General features: G+C 39.0%; 4 protein-coding genes across 5 annotated transcripts; 3 read left to right on the forward strand and 1 right to left on the reverse strand.

The window, feature by feature from the left end:
- Window positions 1–155: 155 nt before the first annotated feature.
- Window positions 156–1,813, forward strand: LOC117645398 (40S ribosomal protein S6). The gene is made up of 3 exons (XM_034385577.1): window positions 156–377; window positions 462–665; window positions 1,570–1,813. Exons 1-3 carry the CDS (start codon window positions 171–173, stop codon window positions 1,768–1,770), a joined length of 612 nt encoding a protein of 203 aa, XP_034241468.1. The 5' UTR covers window positions 156–170; the 3' UTR covers window positions 1,771–1,813.
- Window positions 1,814–4,216: 2,403 nt separating this feature from the next.
- On the reverse strand, window positions 4,217–7,209 carry LOC117645397 (secretory carrier-associated membrane protein 1). Its single transcript, XM_034385575.1, has 9 exons — window positions 7,011–7,209; window positions 6,547–6,639; window positions 6,321–6,470; window positions 5,971–6,049; window positions 5,758–5,886; window positions 5,524–5,680; window positions 5,341–5,442; window positions 5,126–5,252; window positions 4,217–5,035 (listed from the first exon to the last, which is right to left on the reverse strand). The coding sequence occupies exons 1-9, from the start codon at window positions 7,065–7,067 to the stop codon at window positions 4,874–4,876; spliced, it is 1,056 nt and encodes a 351-aa protein (XP_034241466.1). The 5' UTR covers window positions 7,068–7,209; the 3' UTR covers window positions 4,217–4,873.
- Window positions 7,210–7,367: 158 nt separating this feature from the next.
- On the forward strand, window positions 7,368–11,393 carry LOC117645396 (E3 ubiquitin-protein ligase RNF25). 2 transcript variants are annotated; one of them, XM_034385573.1, is made up of 7 exons: window positions 7,368–7,603; window positions 7,774–7,842; window positions 7,955–8,195; window positions 8,292–8,504; window positions 8,632–8,853; window positions 9,093–9,188; window positions 9,321–11,393. In XM_034385573.1, exons 1-7 carry the CDS (start codon window positions 7,584–7,586, stop codon window positions 9,597–9,599), a joined length of 1,140 nt encoding a protein of 379 aa, XP_034241464.1. In that variant the 5' UTR covers window positions 7,368–7,583; the 3' UTR covers window positions 9,600–11,393. The 2 variants fall into 2 exon arrangements, with proteins under 2 accessions (XP_034241464.1, XP_034241465.1); XM_034385574.1 differs by lacking the exon at window positions 9,093–9,188.
- A 210-nt stretch (window positions 11,394–11,603) lies between these two features.
- LOC117645395 (succinyl-CoA:3-ketoacid coenzyme A transferase 1, mitochondrial) lies at window positions 11,604–14,882 on the forward strand. Its single transcript, XM_034385572.1, has 10 exons — window positions 11,604–11,972; window positions 12,299–12,410; window positions 12,487–12,713; window positions 12,811–13,067; window positions 13,154–13,322; window positions 13,407–13,521; window positions 13,623–13,839; window positions 13,932–14,007; window positions 14,103–14,273; window positions 14,355–14,882. The coding sequence occupies exons 1-10, from the start codon at window positions 11,880–11,882 to the stop codon at window positions 14,502–14,504; spliced, it is 1,587 nt and encodes a 528-aa protein (XP_034241463.1). The 5' UTR covers window positions 11,604–11,879; the 3' UTR covers window positions 14,505–14,882.
- Window positions 14,883–15,042: the final 160 nt, after the last annotated feature.

The following is a 15,042-nucleotide window of genomic DNA, read 5'->3' on the forward strand; positions in this document are numbered from 1 at the left end:
AATCTACTGTTGGATTTGGGTATCTCCCTGGTGGGTCTTGCTCAGTGTCAAGTAGACACAGTTGTCATAATTCAGTGTGTTTAAAGGTGAATGGATTTTAATCTCTAGTCCCCTGTAATAGTAGGAGACTTGATGAGATCCTTGAAAGGGAGATGAGCAATGTACCTTGAATGATTCCTGAGTATGGAATGTATTTTATAGTGTCTAAATTTTCAATGGTTTTCTATACAGGTCGTGTCAGGCTCTTGCTGTCCAAGGGTCACTCCTGCTACCGCCCTCGTCGTGATGGTGAGAGGAAGAGGAAGTCAGTCCGTGGATGCATTGTCGACTCCAACCTCAGTGTGCTGTCACTCGTTGTTGTCCGCAAGGGTGAACAGGTAAGAAGTGTAATTAAGTTGTCACTTTATTATGTGCTCATTCCCTTGTTCAGTTGGCTTCATTTCCATATCTGCTTATTTCAGGAAATTCCCGGCCTGACCGACAAATCCATTCCCCGTCGCCTGGGACCCAAGAGGGCCAGCAAGATCCGTAAGCTGTTCAACTTGACCAACAAGGATGATGTCCGTCACTACGTTATCAAGAGGCCTCTTCCCTTGAAGGAAGGCAAGAAGCAGCAGTTCAAGTCCCCCAAGATCCAGCGTCTCATTACTCCCCTCACTCTCCAGGTAGGTGCTCATGTCCTGACTTAGAGTTTAGTTACCACCTGGCTCTCCAGCAAAGTACCAATCATTTCATCCTAGAATAATCTTTGAGACAATATTTTCATTGGTAATAGTGCTGTGTCCTATTCCTTTCCATAATGCTAAGCAGTTCTCCTCAGATTCTATGTGGAGTTTGTTCCTAGTTCATGGCAAATAGTTTTTAATATCCCCCCTTTATTTTTTATGCTGTAGTAGTACTTACAGTAGTCTTGTGTTTAATACACAACTACTTTCTGTCCATTGTTTGAGGCAGTACTTTATTCTTGATGGTGTAGTGTACTTATAGTAGTAGTAGTTGTGTATTAAATACACAACTGCTTTCTGTCCATGATACCAGGTAGTACTCCTCAGTTTTTCTGTTGAGTATGATCATAGCTCATGGCACATCATTGCTACTTCTTACCCCACTTCATTCTCCATGGTTGTAGTGTTATTGTTGTAGCAACAAGATTCATGTATTAAATGCATCAACTTCTCTCTACCCATGATACCAGGTAGTACTCCTCAGTTTCTCTGTTGAGTATGATCATATCTCATGGTAAATCATTGCTGCTTCTTACCCCACTTCATTCTTCATGAGTGTAGTGTTATTGATGTAGCAACAAGACTCATGGATTAAATGCACAACGACTTTCTACCCATGATACCAGATTGTGCTCCTCAGTATCTATGTTTAGTAATCGAAGTTCATTGGGGAGCATTGCTACTCCTTTCCACCTCACTCCACTCTATTTGGTGTAAACTTAGTTAAAAGTTACATCAGGTCATTTTGATGCGTATTGTTGTCCCTTGCTATATAAGCAGAGCCCTTCAGTTAGCAGCATTTAACTGTGTTTTTAAATGATCAATATTTGTTTCCCCCTTGCAGCGCAAGAGACACCTGCTGGCTCTGAAGAAGAAGCGTTGCCTGAAGCGCAAGGAACAGGCCGCTGACTACGCCAAGTTGTTGGCTCAGCGCCAAAAGGAGGCTAAGGTCCGCAAGCAGGAGGAGATCAAGAGAAGGCGGTCAGCTTCCATGAGGGACTCAAAATCCTCAGCACAGAGTGGCCCAACTGCTGCCAAGAAGTGATTATTCTAAATCTAGAAACTAATAAACAAAAAAAAAAGTGAAATCTCTCTTCATTTTCTTTTTTACCTAGTTACAAGTTATTCAGTGCATTGGTGGCATCTGAATTTCTCACAGCGCAGGAGTAGTTACAGAAGCTTTAAAAGTGGTTCATATAATTTTAATAAGATTTGTCAGTACTGATTACAAATTATAATGGATGGAATATTCAATTGAGATTTTAATGATAGGTACTATTTAGATGAAAGTGAATGCATGTAAACATTCCTAAGCCTGAAATGAATGCACACTGGTAATGCCAGGCAGCACAACTGGGACAGATTAAACAAATAAAATGTAATTCAAGATGGAAAACCAAGCAGGACATAAACATGCTAAAGCCAAGAACTACTAAATATAAACTGTAAGGTAGATGAGCAGTGCTAGTGAATGTTCCAGGTATCACTAAAATCCTGAAATCCAGACTGCATACAACCCAAAAGGCTAAGTACAATGCTAAGTGGGGAAAACAAGAAAATATAACAGATTTGAAGTAGAAAAAGCAGCTTGTATGAATTCTATACAATGGATCTAAAGCTAAACAATTAATTTCAAACTTCTCTCTTGTCAAGTCGGGCATCACAAATGTCGATGGCTAAATCACATAATGTAGATGATGCTCTATCAGTCATCAAAAATAACATGTCCTATGCAGATTAACTTACACTGCGCTTTCTCTTTCACAACATAGACTGTACTACAAATCTTTTGAGATCAAACTTTGAAACTGCGCATGCACATAATAAATACACACTACTTTGAAAGAACACTCACTCTCCAGTAAGGAGCATGGAGAATAGAGGGGATGGAGGATCGGCTGCGAGTCAGAAATGAACTGCCGGCCGCGTCCGGGGGTTGGGAGTACGCCGCCCGGCCACCACGCGGCGCTGCGATCGCTAGGGCCTCCACTCTGGGTTGGTTCCCGCCGGGTCCTTAGGGAAACTCATGTAAACCAGCGTGGAATGGCTGCATTTTAAGGTTTAATCAGAGTATATCCCCGTTTTGTCCCAGTTAATATGAGTAGAATTAGGGAAAAAAACAATATGGGAACAATATAAGTGCAATATTGTGCCACGTAAGTGGATATTCCTGCTTTGAAGTCAGCGGCCCCAGCGTGCATGCAATTACAGCAAGCTTTTGGCCTCACAAATTTGGGAAATTTAAAGATATATTATTGAACAAAGTAAAATTTCAGATACATCACCAAAGTAGTAATTTAACATGTATTCACTTTTTTGGTGACTATTTACACTATAATTATGGTTTATCAAAATATTTCTGTGCAGATAGCTATCTATCCCACCAAAAAAATTGTTTGACTTTGATGGAATGGCCTTCTATCAGTTGAAATCAGACCACAGTTTGAACCCTGAACTCTCAATCATTCATAAGTTATAAAGGTTTACGCAACAACCTATTTTTTGCGTAAATATGCATAACTCAAGAAGAATCAGAATTCTGGCTTTAAAAGGCTAGTCTAAGCTCTTCTATGAGTGGCCTAATTTTGCACATGTAACCAAGCCCTCTGATGGCAATCATAATAAAAAAATGTTACACTACTTTATTTTAAATATTTTTGAGAATAGGGTCCTGGTGAAAGTGAAGCGTTGTATAAATTGACTTAGCTTGCTCTTCCGCTAAACAGCCTATTTATCCTCCAGTTATATTACATCCAATCTGGAGTTTTCCAAGAGAATCGAAGGAAGAGAAGTCGGGAAAATTCTAAGTAAAACTTTGGTTGAGAGTACTAACTAATTTGTCTTATCAGCCCAAAAAACACCTCACCAGATCATGTTCCAGTTTGTGGATGTTTGGGATTGGTAATAGTGAGGTACTAATAGTTTTAAATTGAAGTGCATCCTGATTTAAACTCATCAATAAATTTACCCAAAAAAATTTAGTCAAAAACTTTGTCCAATTTCTTGCATCAGAGATCCCATGCACTTGGCCACAAGACAATGAGGCTTTATCATGAAGAAACTTACATTGTACGCTGGAAAAGTATATTCGGCCTTGTCCCTGGACCTTTTCGGAGCCCATATAAAATGTTAACTCAAAGTGACATTCCAGAAAGGGGTCGATTTCGGACAATTTAGTGAGTAAAGATAGTGGTCTGAAGGCTCTACGCTGTGCTGTGGCGCGGCCCAAAATGGAGGCATAGCGATCGCAGCGCCGCGTGGTGGCCGCGCGGCGTACTCCCAAACCCCCCGGGCGCGGCCGGCAGTCCAAAACGCAGGCGCCAGGCGGCCCAGCCGGTCCTCCATCCCCTCTATTCTCCATGGTAAGGAGTAAGGGGAGGTCAAGTTATTGGTAGTAAACAAAACTGGAAAAAAATACCTGCCAACTATGAATGGCACCAAACAATTAGACAATAATTTCATGAAGGAGAAAGCAACAAGACCTAACAATGTAAAACCTGGAAAAACTGGCTTACATTTAATGAAAGTATCAGGGAGAAATATAACAATGTCCATAAGCTTTTAACAAATAAATTTGACCAGATATAACAGTTAACATTTGACACAATAAAAATTACATCACAATATAAGAAAAGGACAACTAAATAGGAAAGCTTTTGATACTTTAACAAATTCGTCAGTAATGACCTTCATATATAATAGGCCTGCGTACATAGTAGTTAATAATTTAATAATTAAAGCTCCAGTTTATCAACTGCTAACCCATGCAAAGATGTGCCAAAGCAAGTTTGCTGTTCTGTGTCATCAAACACAGATGCATACTCCCTCAAGAAACACAAGAAGACCTATTTTTTTTTTCACTTTGGACAGACAGAATACCAAAGTAACAAATTAAAATACCAATGTTACTAGTAGTGAACAATTAGTATCAGCATGTAAATACAAAAGTTTCTTTTCTCTCAACGTTGGGGTAAAACAAAGTGAAATGAAGTAACCATTAAATCTAAGGAAATGTTTCAAAATAAAAGCAACTGACCAGATCGAAACAATAGCAGATAACAGAATGAAGAGAAATAATGTAAACTGTAACAAGTGGAACTGAAAATGATAGGAATACTGCATTTCCAGTGTACAGTCAGAACAAACATTTAGTAACGACTAGATGTCTGCTGGGACAACTGGGCACGAACAGTGGCTGCAGCAGCATCACTGGCAGCACTGCGAACGGTTTCATTGCTTAGAATACCATTAGTGAATTCTTGTTGAGCCTTAGCAAAACTAGCCCCAGTGCTACGATAGATACGATGAATCTGAAAGGGACATGCACTTTTTAGTGGACCTTACACATGTAAAACATTCAATAGCTGGGCAGAAAATCATAATCAAAACAAAACACAAACCTTGGAGAGCAACAGAAGGTCCATGACAGCAGCACCAATGAATCCGCAAGCCACAATTAGAAGGATAATTCCAACAGCAATGCCTGAAGCCGACTTATCGAATGACTTCAGAGCTGTCAAAATTCCACTGAAAACAATAACAAAAAGTAAAATTGAGATCATGGGTAGCTTTGAAAGGCATGTAAACTGAAACTAGCACTTGGAAACTAACTTACCATGTCCCTGATCCAGGGATACCTATGGCTTGAATAGAAGTGACCACAAGTTGAAAGAAGAAAACAAAGAAAAAGACCATGAAATTGAAAGAACTGTCACTCCTGTGCAAAACAAAATAAAAATAGTTACTGATTATGTCATTCTGGACTCTTCAGACTGTAACTTAAGGTTAATGATGTTACCTGAATGCTTTGTATGCTGGTCTAAACCAACACAAAAAGGAAACTGGGGCAAACAACATCATGTACAAGATTCCCAAACCAAATGTGCTAAAATCACCAGCCCTGAATAACAGAGCCAAGCCCCCCAGAATATTGAGGACCATCACACAACTGTGGACTGCAAAAGAAAAAAAAACAGTAATTAATGACAAATGTGTGATGAAAATAGTGAGTATGAATCACAAAACTACTTACACATCCAAGCATAGTAAAGCTGTTGCACAATTTTCTGGAATTCATGGGGAATATCAACAGCAATATCTTGATAGAAGCAGGGCTGGAAGCAGCATTTCTCAGGGAGCGGTGGCCAATTATTTCTTTTAACTGTTAATAAAAGAATTCATGAAAAGAAAACCACAAGATAACATATGGGGACGACATAACATGAGCAAACACATTGACACCGACCATTGTATGGGGCATTTTTCAGTTCTTCTTCTTTACGTGCAAGTTCTTGAGCCTTCTTTTCTAACTCTTCCTGACGTCGCTGAAAAATTAAGGAAATGAAAATAGATTAACATTCAAACTTTTGAGGGTAGAATGGGCAAGACAAATTTTCTGTATCAAAATAATCAAAATCAAGCTGAAAGTCTAAAATAACACAAAGGTTTAAAGGAAATTTTGGTTATTTCCAGCCAGTAAGAAATCTTTCTTACCTGTAGTTCCAGCTAGGATTGCATGGAAAAAATTGAAAATTTGCAAGTTTTGATGATATTTGGCAGGAAGTCACAGGTTATCAAGCTAAGAATTTAACATACCTGGAACTCAGCTGTAGTCATCTGTGTCTGCTGAGCACTGCGGTTGTATGAAGGTGGTGGAGTTGCCTCTTGCGAAGGCTGCATTATAGCAGATTGAGCTGTGGGAGGGCGAAACATTGTTGCACCACCAGCACCACCGCCCATCATTTTCTGTGCAGAAGGGAGCGAGAAAAGTTAGATGAAATAGATGGAGGCAAACCAAAGTGTCAAACAACTGGCTGCTTACCGGTTGGGGTTGCTGATCCTCAAAAGGATTGTAATCCTCAAGCCCTCGCTGAGCATTATTGGTGGATGTAGTGACTTGACGCACAGCAGGATCCTGTAAAATGCAGAGAAAAGTATAAGAAAGGCCATGGCATATGTTGCAAATTGAGTTGTAGTTGAAACAAAGGTAACACTAGAGCGAGGTGAAAAAGGCGCAATCTGGAATGATTGAACATTTACTAAACAACATAAATGGTGAAACGATTAGCAACGTCAAGCTTTAATCTAAGGAAGACATGTAACAGGTAAATGATGTTCCGATGAACAGAAGAGAAAATAAAAAGTATAGAGGGGGATCCACAAATAACGTTAATACGCCGTTCCGTGAGCATGCCATGACAAAGAAAGATATGAAGATGACTAATAAATTGCAGTCATATTGCTTTATTCCAAACAAATGCAAAAATCATTTAAAATGTAACCTACCTCAAAGGGATTGTCGATAGTTGGTTCACTGAACGGGTTTTCGTCGAAGCCCGACATTTTCCACTTTAACGCGGAGACAAGATGTAAGGATTTTACGTTTGACAAGGGTGCAAAGATTAAATTGTTCGTAATCTAATCTTTTGCATCAATCGGTCAATCCATGACACAACACAAGACTTGACAACGACGATGAAAGTGTTGTTTTGCAGGGAACACACCCAACGGTCAAAATGGTCAAACTGGTTTACGAAGGAGAAAACGTCATAGACTAAAGCGTAGCCTTTGAAATTGAATTTTATTAAGATGGTTCAAATTCTTTTGCGACTTTGGGCCAAAATTTTAATTTTACATAATTGAAATGGAGTAAACAGGAATCGAGTGGTTTCATGGTGTTACAGATTCAGGTTCAGGTTACTATTCGGCACCACCGTACTCAAAAACAAAACCCTGGGCAAAACAAGAAACAGCTGAAGAAGTCGTCTGCCTAGGTCGTCGTATTGCCTGTGACAGTTTCACGAATTGCTTCCTATACCGTCAAATTTTTCCGTGTAGTTCCGTGAATTCGAAACCACTATGGAGACTGTAGACGAACGGTAAGTTAGCCGTTTCCTATAACAACTGCAGATGAACCAAATTTTATTTCTTAAGGTTAGGGTAGTGTCAGTAGTGTCAGCTTGTGTCTGATCATTTCTTCTATTTACAAGCTCATTTTCTTGCACAATTCTCAAGGAAAGAACGTTAATTGTTTTTCTTTCCTTTTCAGAGTTACCGAGGAAGTCGAAGCCTTAGAAGCCATACTAATGGATGATGTTTCTATTAAAAGCGCGCCCAAGTAAGTAGCTGTTTTTGCTTCGTTTTCAGGCAATTGCTTTAAGTGATTCTAATGTTAAATTTAAGAAGTATGAAGCTGTTTAACTAGTTATATTAACTTGCTTTTTTTACAGTGGTATTCCATATGCTGTGGAGGCTGTGGTGTTCCCAGCCACTGCTGACGATACAGATCAACAATATGTCCGTGTTACCTTGGAAGTGAAGTTAACACCAGGCTACCCTGACAACGCTCCTGAAGTGTTCTTAAGGAATCCAAGAGGACTGGATGATGATCAACTTAGGATTATTATGGAACAAATTGAGGAGAAATGCAACAATTGCTGTGGTGATCCTGTGATCTATGATTTAATTGAGGTAATTATTTTGCATGGGCATATTGATTTGATGACATTATGACACTATTACATTTTGATTGTTACTAAATTATATTCCCTCATTGTCTATTAACAGTTGGTGCGCGAGCATCTCACCAGCAGTAATTTACCTGCCTGTCCATGCACCATATGTCTTTATGGGTTTTCTGAAGGAGACCACTTTATCAAAACATCCTGCTACCACTATTACCATGCCCACTGCTTGGCTCAACATGCTTCGAAAACAGAGAAATTCTTTAATGAAGAACAGGAAAAGCTTCCTCACTTTCAGCGATCAAAAACTTTTGAGGTATTCCACATTTCCACATGGGTCCATCAGTACTGTTAACATTTTAATTCTAATCAGCAATAGGCAATAACTGATTGTTCATCTATCATTTACCCTTAGCATGTTATTTTGATTTTCTTTCTTATAGGTGCTGTGTCCAATATGCAGAGAACCTATCAAATGTGATGTTGAGACCCTTTCTAAAGCCTCATTGCCCCTTGCTGTGCAAAATGCATCCATCATGGAGCCAGATGAAAAGCTACGTGAAATGCAGGATTATATGAGTGCTTTATACATTCAACAGAAAGAAAAGGGTGGCATCATTGATCCTGATGCTGCCGACAATAAAGTGCTTCTTGTAAATGAACCAGTAAGATCATTTTCTTCAATACTGTTCATGCATGTCCACTTCTTAGTTGATTTTCACTTATTTTTTTGTGTTTTCGAGTTTTCTTAGTTATTTTTGTTGCATGATAGAGGTAGTTTGTTCCACTACTTTCAATTTATCTTTTTTATTTTGATTGCGCTTTTTTTTCTTCTTTGATGTACTGTCTTTTTTTTCCTCTTGTTATTATTTATTTTTTGTTGTATTTCTGTGCTTTGTTCCAGTATTATGTAGTTATAAAAAGTGTGTCTCAAAATTTAGTAGGCTCTTCAACGAGTCAGTCAAATTGCCTTGGTGAAAGTTGCACCAACTCTGAGATGGTGAGGCCATTAAATTTTGTTGCATTTTTGTTGCACTGCTTCCTATTCTTATTCTTAGTTTAACGTGCCAGCTATTATTTTTTCACTAGCAGCCCAGTGGATTTCTTGTGATGACGACACTTGGTGTTCCAGGCAACTCCAGAGGAGGAGCCTGAGACTCCTCGCTGGAGGCAGCGGCAGATAGAGCAGCAAGAGAGGCAAAGGCAGCGCGCCTTGCAGCAGCGCGACGGTCACGGCCACGGCCACGGCCGTCCGCCGCAGCAACCGAGGCTCCCCAAGCCGCCGCCGCCGACCAAGCCGGAGGAAGACGGAGACGAGGACGGCGTGGACGGCAACGGCACCCAGCGTAGCATCGGCCGCCAGCGGCGAGGCCGCGGACGGGGCGCGAGGCTCAACCACCGCAACAGATGACAAGAAAGAAGTGTGGCCCCGCCCCCGACAGGGCCTAGGCCTTCTCAATCCCATGCACCTATCGTACCACCCGATTGTAGAAGTAGTTTTTTTAGAACTTGTTTGGAATTATTATTTCCTAGTTTTCAGAGTGCTTTAGCCAGTATAACATCATTATCTATATCAACTTACTTTACCTTCTGAATCTTCCCTGACTGTCTCTTGATGCGAGATTTTTTTATGTGTTCATGTTTTGTATCCATGACTGATGATGTGATATTTTTCTTCTTATGGTTGTTTCTTCTGTGGAAGGGTGAGGACCCTTTGGGTTCAGGGGTCTGATGAACTTACTCAGATAAGTTCTCCGTCTGCACAAAATCATAATTGGTCATATTCTGGAAACCGATGCACAAGTGCCCCTATGAGGTTGCTGTGGCAGACAAAGGTACTGAATGTCATTTTATTTTGAGCCGTGGGAAAGTAAGCTATGAGACTTTGTTAATGAGACCATTGAAATCTAAGTTTATGTCAGGGTATAAAAAGGACTTGAAGGAAACTTTGCTACTTGCTATTTCAATCAATTTTGGCTTAAAAAATATTTTGTAGTGAACGATACTTATCTTACCCTTGGAACAAAACAACAAACACAAAAAATATTAATGTAGTAATTTCTTTCTGTCATTTTTAGCACTCTGGCTGTACTAAAAAAAAAAAACAATTAGAATAATATTTCATATCAAAAAGCCATACAGCACTAGGTGCATGCTTACCTTGTCTGCAACTTAGTGTGCTTTGTGTTTTCAAAGAACCAAAGGTTTTTCTTCAATATTTCAAATTTTAAATATGCTTTGTACAAAATAGAATAATTTATTGTAATTCCATATTGGTATCCCAGATTTCTAAATGTTATTGTAGTCTGTATGTTTTTGTGCATATCATGATTTGCTTTACTATGCAAGGTGTTGATGTGAGATTAGGATGTGAGCAGAGATTTTGGTATAGTTACCATACTGCCTAATCAGGAAGCGTTCTCATTTTTATGTTCCAGTGGTAGTGTTTGAACTGTAAGATAGGATATGATTCTTTTCTCTGGTGACATCATTGCTGTCGGATTTCCCAACTAAAATTTCATTCACATGCTCAATATGCTCATTCCGTAGAGTTTAAGGTTGTAGAAGTGATACAGTGAGTTTATGTGGTTGATCTTAGTTCTAAGTGATGTGAAACTTAACCAGCTAGTCATGTGGTGTTTTTTTGTCTTTGTCAAAGAGAAAAAGGCGTATTTTATTTCTTATTTTCTTTTAAATTTCAGTCATACCTTGGACTGGATTGTTGGCATTGTCATTCTTTTTTGCCTTGCTTTTCTTTATAGGCAAGTTTCTGTTAAGCTGAGCTAGATTACACTTGATTTTTCTTGTTTCTGAATTCGTATGATTTTTTTATTTAGGTAAATCTCAGCAAAAATTCTCAAATCTATATGAACTAAGGCTAGAAAACTTTTCTTGATATTCCTTGAATGCTTTTTGATACATTTACTCGTGGTTTTTAATCATTCATGTGTGTATAGTGTATGTGTCTAGAATGCAACTGTTTTGACACTGTTGAAAGTTCACAAGATTCTTTAGGAGCTACTCAAGTTAAACGTAGTTTTAATTATTAGTATGCATCTGAAAAATTTGAACGCCATGTTAGTGACATAGTACTAGGTTTGAAAACAAGATGAATGTATTAGAACGTCAAATGTAAAATGTAATCTACCCTGCTCAAAGTGGGGGGAAAAGAAAGGCAAAAAACAAAGAAATTTTCCACCAGCTACATCTTTTTACTTTATTTATACTCAAGGACCCAAAAAAAAAAAAAAAACCTTGAATGAAGCAGCATGCAGCAGGGCATATGGCCCGACACAAGCCACTGCCACTGAGCGCCTATGCTCGTGATTTGCACATACAGTACACTACGTGATTCCTGATTCGCGAAGTCACACTCGCGTTCGCAACAAGCAACTACTAGATCCGTCCCTCCCTCCCGCCTCCCGCGGAGGCTCGACCCGTCTCCGGGCTCTCATTGGCTCTCCAGAAGTTGGCAAGTTGCCTCGGACGGGAAACCTGTTTACAGTGTTTATTTTGTCGTGCGTTGTTTGTCAGTGAACATCCTATCTCAGAGACACGCCCGAGCTCAAAGCTTTATCAGTTGGCTCACCAGCTCTGTGGATCAGTGTTGCAATCATCTTTGACGATTTTACGTTTTGAGTTTCACCGGTAACGTTGGCTGTCTCGTCTGTCGTTCGAAGAGCATCTCACCATGGCCCCAGTGTTGAATATTGCTAGTTCTTTTTTGATTAGATCTCTATGTCAAGCGAAAGTCACTCATCCTGTACTATTTAATTCGTGTAGGGTAAGTAGTTTTTATGTTTCGGTTCACTTTTTATGCGTTTACAAAAGTGAATTGACTATTATCCTCATGGATTGTAGGTTAAGGTCCCATTCATTCATATTTTAGTAAAATGTTTCTAGTTTGACTAATTATTCAACAATTACCTACAGTTCTAATTTTATCAAAGTTCTTTTTGTTTCAAGTTTTAGAACAAAATAAGTTCTTTTTGTTTCAAGTTTTAGAACAAAATAATCTGATAACATTCCCACCATTTACTACATTTGCATATTATTACTATCTTCATGAGTACAGGAAACTGAAATAATCCACCTATCATTCATTTTCAGGTTTTATCATGTTCATTTTCAAGTACAGCAGTGGCAAGAAGTAAGAAAATTTACAGTTCTGCCCAGGAAGCTGTAAAAGATATTGAAAATGGCTCTAAACTTCTTGTTGGTGGTAAGCGAATGATGCCTGATGACAGTCAATAATTTTGTTTCGGGTGTAGAATACAATATTCTTATCTCTCTATCAGGGTTTGGATTATGTGGCATACCTGAAAACCTCATTCAAGCCTTGTTGGATGCTGGCGTCAAAGACCTGACTGTCGTTAGCAACAATGCTGGTGTTGATAACTTCGGCCTTGGATTACTTCTAAAGGCGCATAGAATCAAGCGTATGATTGCATCCTATGTTGGAGAAAATGCTGAATTTGAACGTCAGTTCCTCAGTGGAGAACTGGAAGTAGAACTCACGCCTCAGGTAAAAAACAAATAATTCAGATTTTGATTGCCTGTTTTAACGGCCACTAGTTCATTGATTTTGATACCAAGTAAGTTAATTGCTTTTTTGTTTTCAGGGTACCCTTGCTGAGCGCATACGGGCGGGTGGAGCAGGCATTCCCGCATTTTTTACTCCAACAGCATTTGGCACCCTTGTTCATGAAGGAGGTGCTCCCATTAAGTATGATGGCGCTGGCAAAGTAGAAATTGCTAGTGAGCCTCGCCAGTCAGCCACTTTCAATGGCAAGGACTATATTATGGAGGAAGCCATTACTGGAGACTTTGCTTTAGTCAAGGCATGGAAAGCTGATGAGGATGGAAACTTAGTGTTCAGGTTTGTTTCCACTAAAGTTATTTCTTGTGTCATATGGCAGTGTATTCAACCTTGTGAATTGATAATGTATATGATTCCTTTTACAGGAAATCTGCTCGTAATTTCAACCCAGTCATGTGCAAAGCTGCCAAAATAGGCATTGTTGAGGTGGAAGAAATTGTCCCTGTTGGGCAGCTGCAACCTGATGAGATCCATCTTCCGGGTGTTTTTGTAAAACGAATTGTGAAGGGAGAAAAATATGAAAAAAGAATTGAGGTAAAATCTTTCTTATGTTGCTGTTACTTTTTGTCACTGTCAAGGCATTTGGTTCATACTTTAACACTACAATCAATTTTCCAGAGGGTAACTGTTCAGAAAGCCAAGTCGAAGTCTGGTATCGCTCAAACACCAGCTGCAGCTCTCAGAGAAAGAATTATCAGAAGAGCTGCTTGTGAATTCAAAGATGGAATGTATGGTATCCTTTACAGCATCTTAATTACCGTAGGCCTGTACCACATCTCGCGTCTGCACTGTTCTCATATGTTGGCAATTTTCCTTAACACAATTTTTCTTCAGCAAACCTTGGAATTGGCATGCCTATGCTGGCCTCTAATATGATTCCCCCTAGCATGCGAGTGACCCTTCAAAGTGAGAACGGTATTCTTGGTCTTGGTCCTTTCCCCACAAAAGACCAGGTAGATGCTGACCTCATAAACGCCGGTAAGGAAACTGTTACTGTTATTCCCGGTGCATCGTACTTCAGCAGTGACGACAGTTTTGCTATGATCAGAGGGTGAGTGGTGCTTGGATGTGTAACAGCATTATGATGCAAGAGAATTTCATTCTTTCTTAAACAATTTTTTTTATATTTGTTAATTTTTGCAGAGGCCACATCAGTTTGACAATGTTGGGAGCTATGCAAGTATCTCAATATGGTGACCTAGCCAACTGGATGATTCCTGTAAGAGATTTCATATTTCTAATGCTACTCATACTTAAGTGTTAAAATTTTGACAGTACTTATTTTATTGTTAATTGTTATTACTATTTACACAGGGCAAGATGGTCAAGGGTATGGGTGGTGCCATGGACCTTGTTTCTGCAAGTGACACCAAAGTAGTTGTTTGCATGGAACATACAAGCAAATCTGGTGAACATAAAATTCTTCCTCAATGCACGCTCCCATTGACAGGCAGAAATTGTGTTGATCTTATTATTACAGAAAAGGTAAATTTTTTTCTTTTAATTTATGCTGAGATTTGTATGTGCTACTGAATGGGACATGACAAGCTGCATTTCTTTTTCCAGGCTGTGTTCTCTGTGGACAAAGAAGGTGGTCTTACATTAATAGAGATTGCTGAAGGTGTCGAGGTACCAGATATAATGGCTTCTACTGGTTGTGACTTTGCTGTTGCAGAAGACTTGAAACCCATGCAGCAAATAGCTGTTCCTGAATAATTGATCTGAGCAATGTTATGACAGCCTCTAAAACCTTTCCTACCAGTACAAGCCATCTGTGAGCCCGTTATTTTTGTATAAGAAAGATTTGTTGGTTTTATTTCCATCTTATCTGTTATAAGTGCCATGTTAGATCTGCATTAATGTCTCCACTGGTCTTCTTTTTAAGATGACTGATGTGCGTTTTTAAGTTCTTGTACTTAAGTATAAAGGTATATTTATGAAAATTTTGTTTGACCTTTTATTTGTACTTGTGAACAAGAAAGCAGAATAGACATTCATGTGCTAATGAATTTATTTTTGTTTGATTGTGTAATTTTAAATGTCCTACTTACTTGTACGAACTTGGTGTTGGATTAAGAACTATTATGACTGTTATATTTTTACTTTTATTTGAACCTATTTTACTGTGTAACAATTGTATAAAAAAATAGGCTGCTAAACAAGAATAGAAATAATATTTTTTTACATGTTGCCATCATTTTTTACCTTGAAGCAATCCTGAATTGAGAAAGTCTGAGGTTTTGGACATAATAGA

Source organism: Thrips palmi, unplaced genomic scaffold, assembly GCF_012932325.1.
Source record: "Thrips palmi isolate BJ-2018 unplaced genomic scaffold, TpBJ-2018v1 HiC_scaffold_18, whole genome shotgun sequence".
NCBI lineage: Eukaryota > Metazoa > Arthropoda > Insecta > Thysanoptera > Thripidae > Thrips > Thrips palmi.

Coding starts and splice junctions, on each gene's coding strand:
- LOC117645398 (XM_034385577.1), top strand. CDS start 171: ATGATTCCTGAGTATGGAATGTATTTTATAGTGTCTAAATTTTCAATG. Junction 378..461: donor TTGTCCGCAAGGGTGAACAG/GTAAGAAGTGTA, acceptor TGCTTATTTCAG/GAAATTCCCGGCCTGACCGA. Junction 666..1,569: donor TTACTCCCCTCACTCTCCAG/GTAGGTGCTCAT, acceptor TCCCCCTTGCAG/CGCAAGAGACACCTGCTGGC.
- LOC117645397 (XM_034385575.1), bottom strand. CDS start 7,067: ATGTCGGGCTTCGACGAAAACCCGTTCAGTGAACCAACTATCGACAAT. Junction 6,471..6,546: donor AGGATCAGCAACCCCAACCG/GTAAGCAGCCAG, acceptor CCTTCTGCACAG/AAAATGATGGGCGGTGGTGC. Junction 5,036..5,125: donor ACCTTCTGTTGCTCTCCAAG/GTTTGTGTTTTG, acceptor TGTCCCTTTCAG/ATTCATCGTATCTATCGTAG.
- LOC117645396 (XM_034385573.1), top strand. CDS start 7,584: ATGGAGACTGTAGACGAACG. Junction 8,505..8,631: donor AGCGATCAAAAACTTTTGAG/GTATTCCACATT, acceptor TCTTTCTTATAG/GTGCTGTGTCCAATATGCAG. Junction 9,189..9,320: donor GTTGCACCAACTCTGAGATG/GTGAGGCCATTA, acceptor TTGGTGTTCCAG/GCAACTCCAGAGGAGGAGCC.
- LOC117645395 (XM_034385572.1), top strand. CDS start 11,880: ATGGCCCCAGTGTTGAATATTGCTAGTTCTTTTTTGATTAGATCTCTA. Junction 11,973..12,298: donor TACTATTTAATTCGTGTAGG/GTAAGTAGTTTT, acceptor ATTCATTTTCAG/GTTTTATCATGTTCATTTTC. Junction 12,714..12,810: donor AAGTAGAACTCACGCCTCAG/GTAAAAAACAAA, acceptor TTTTGTTTTCAG/GGTACCCTTGCTGAGCGCAT.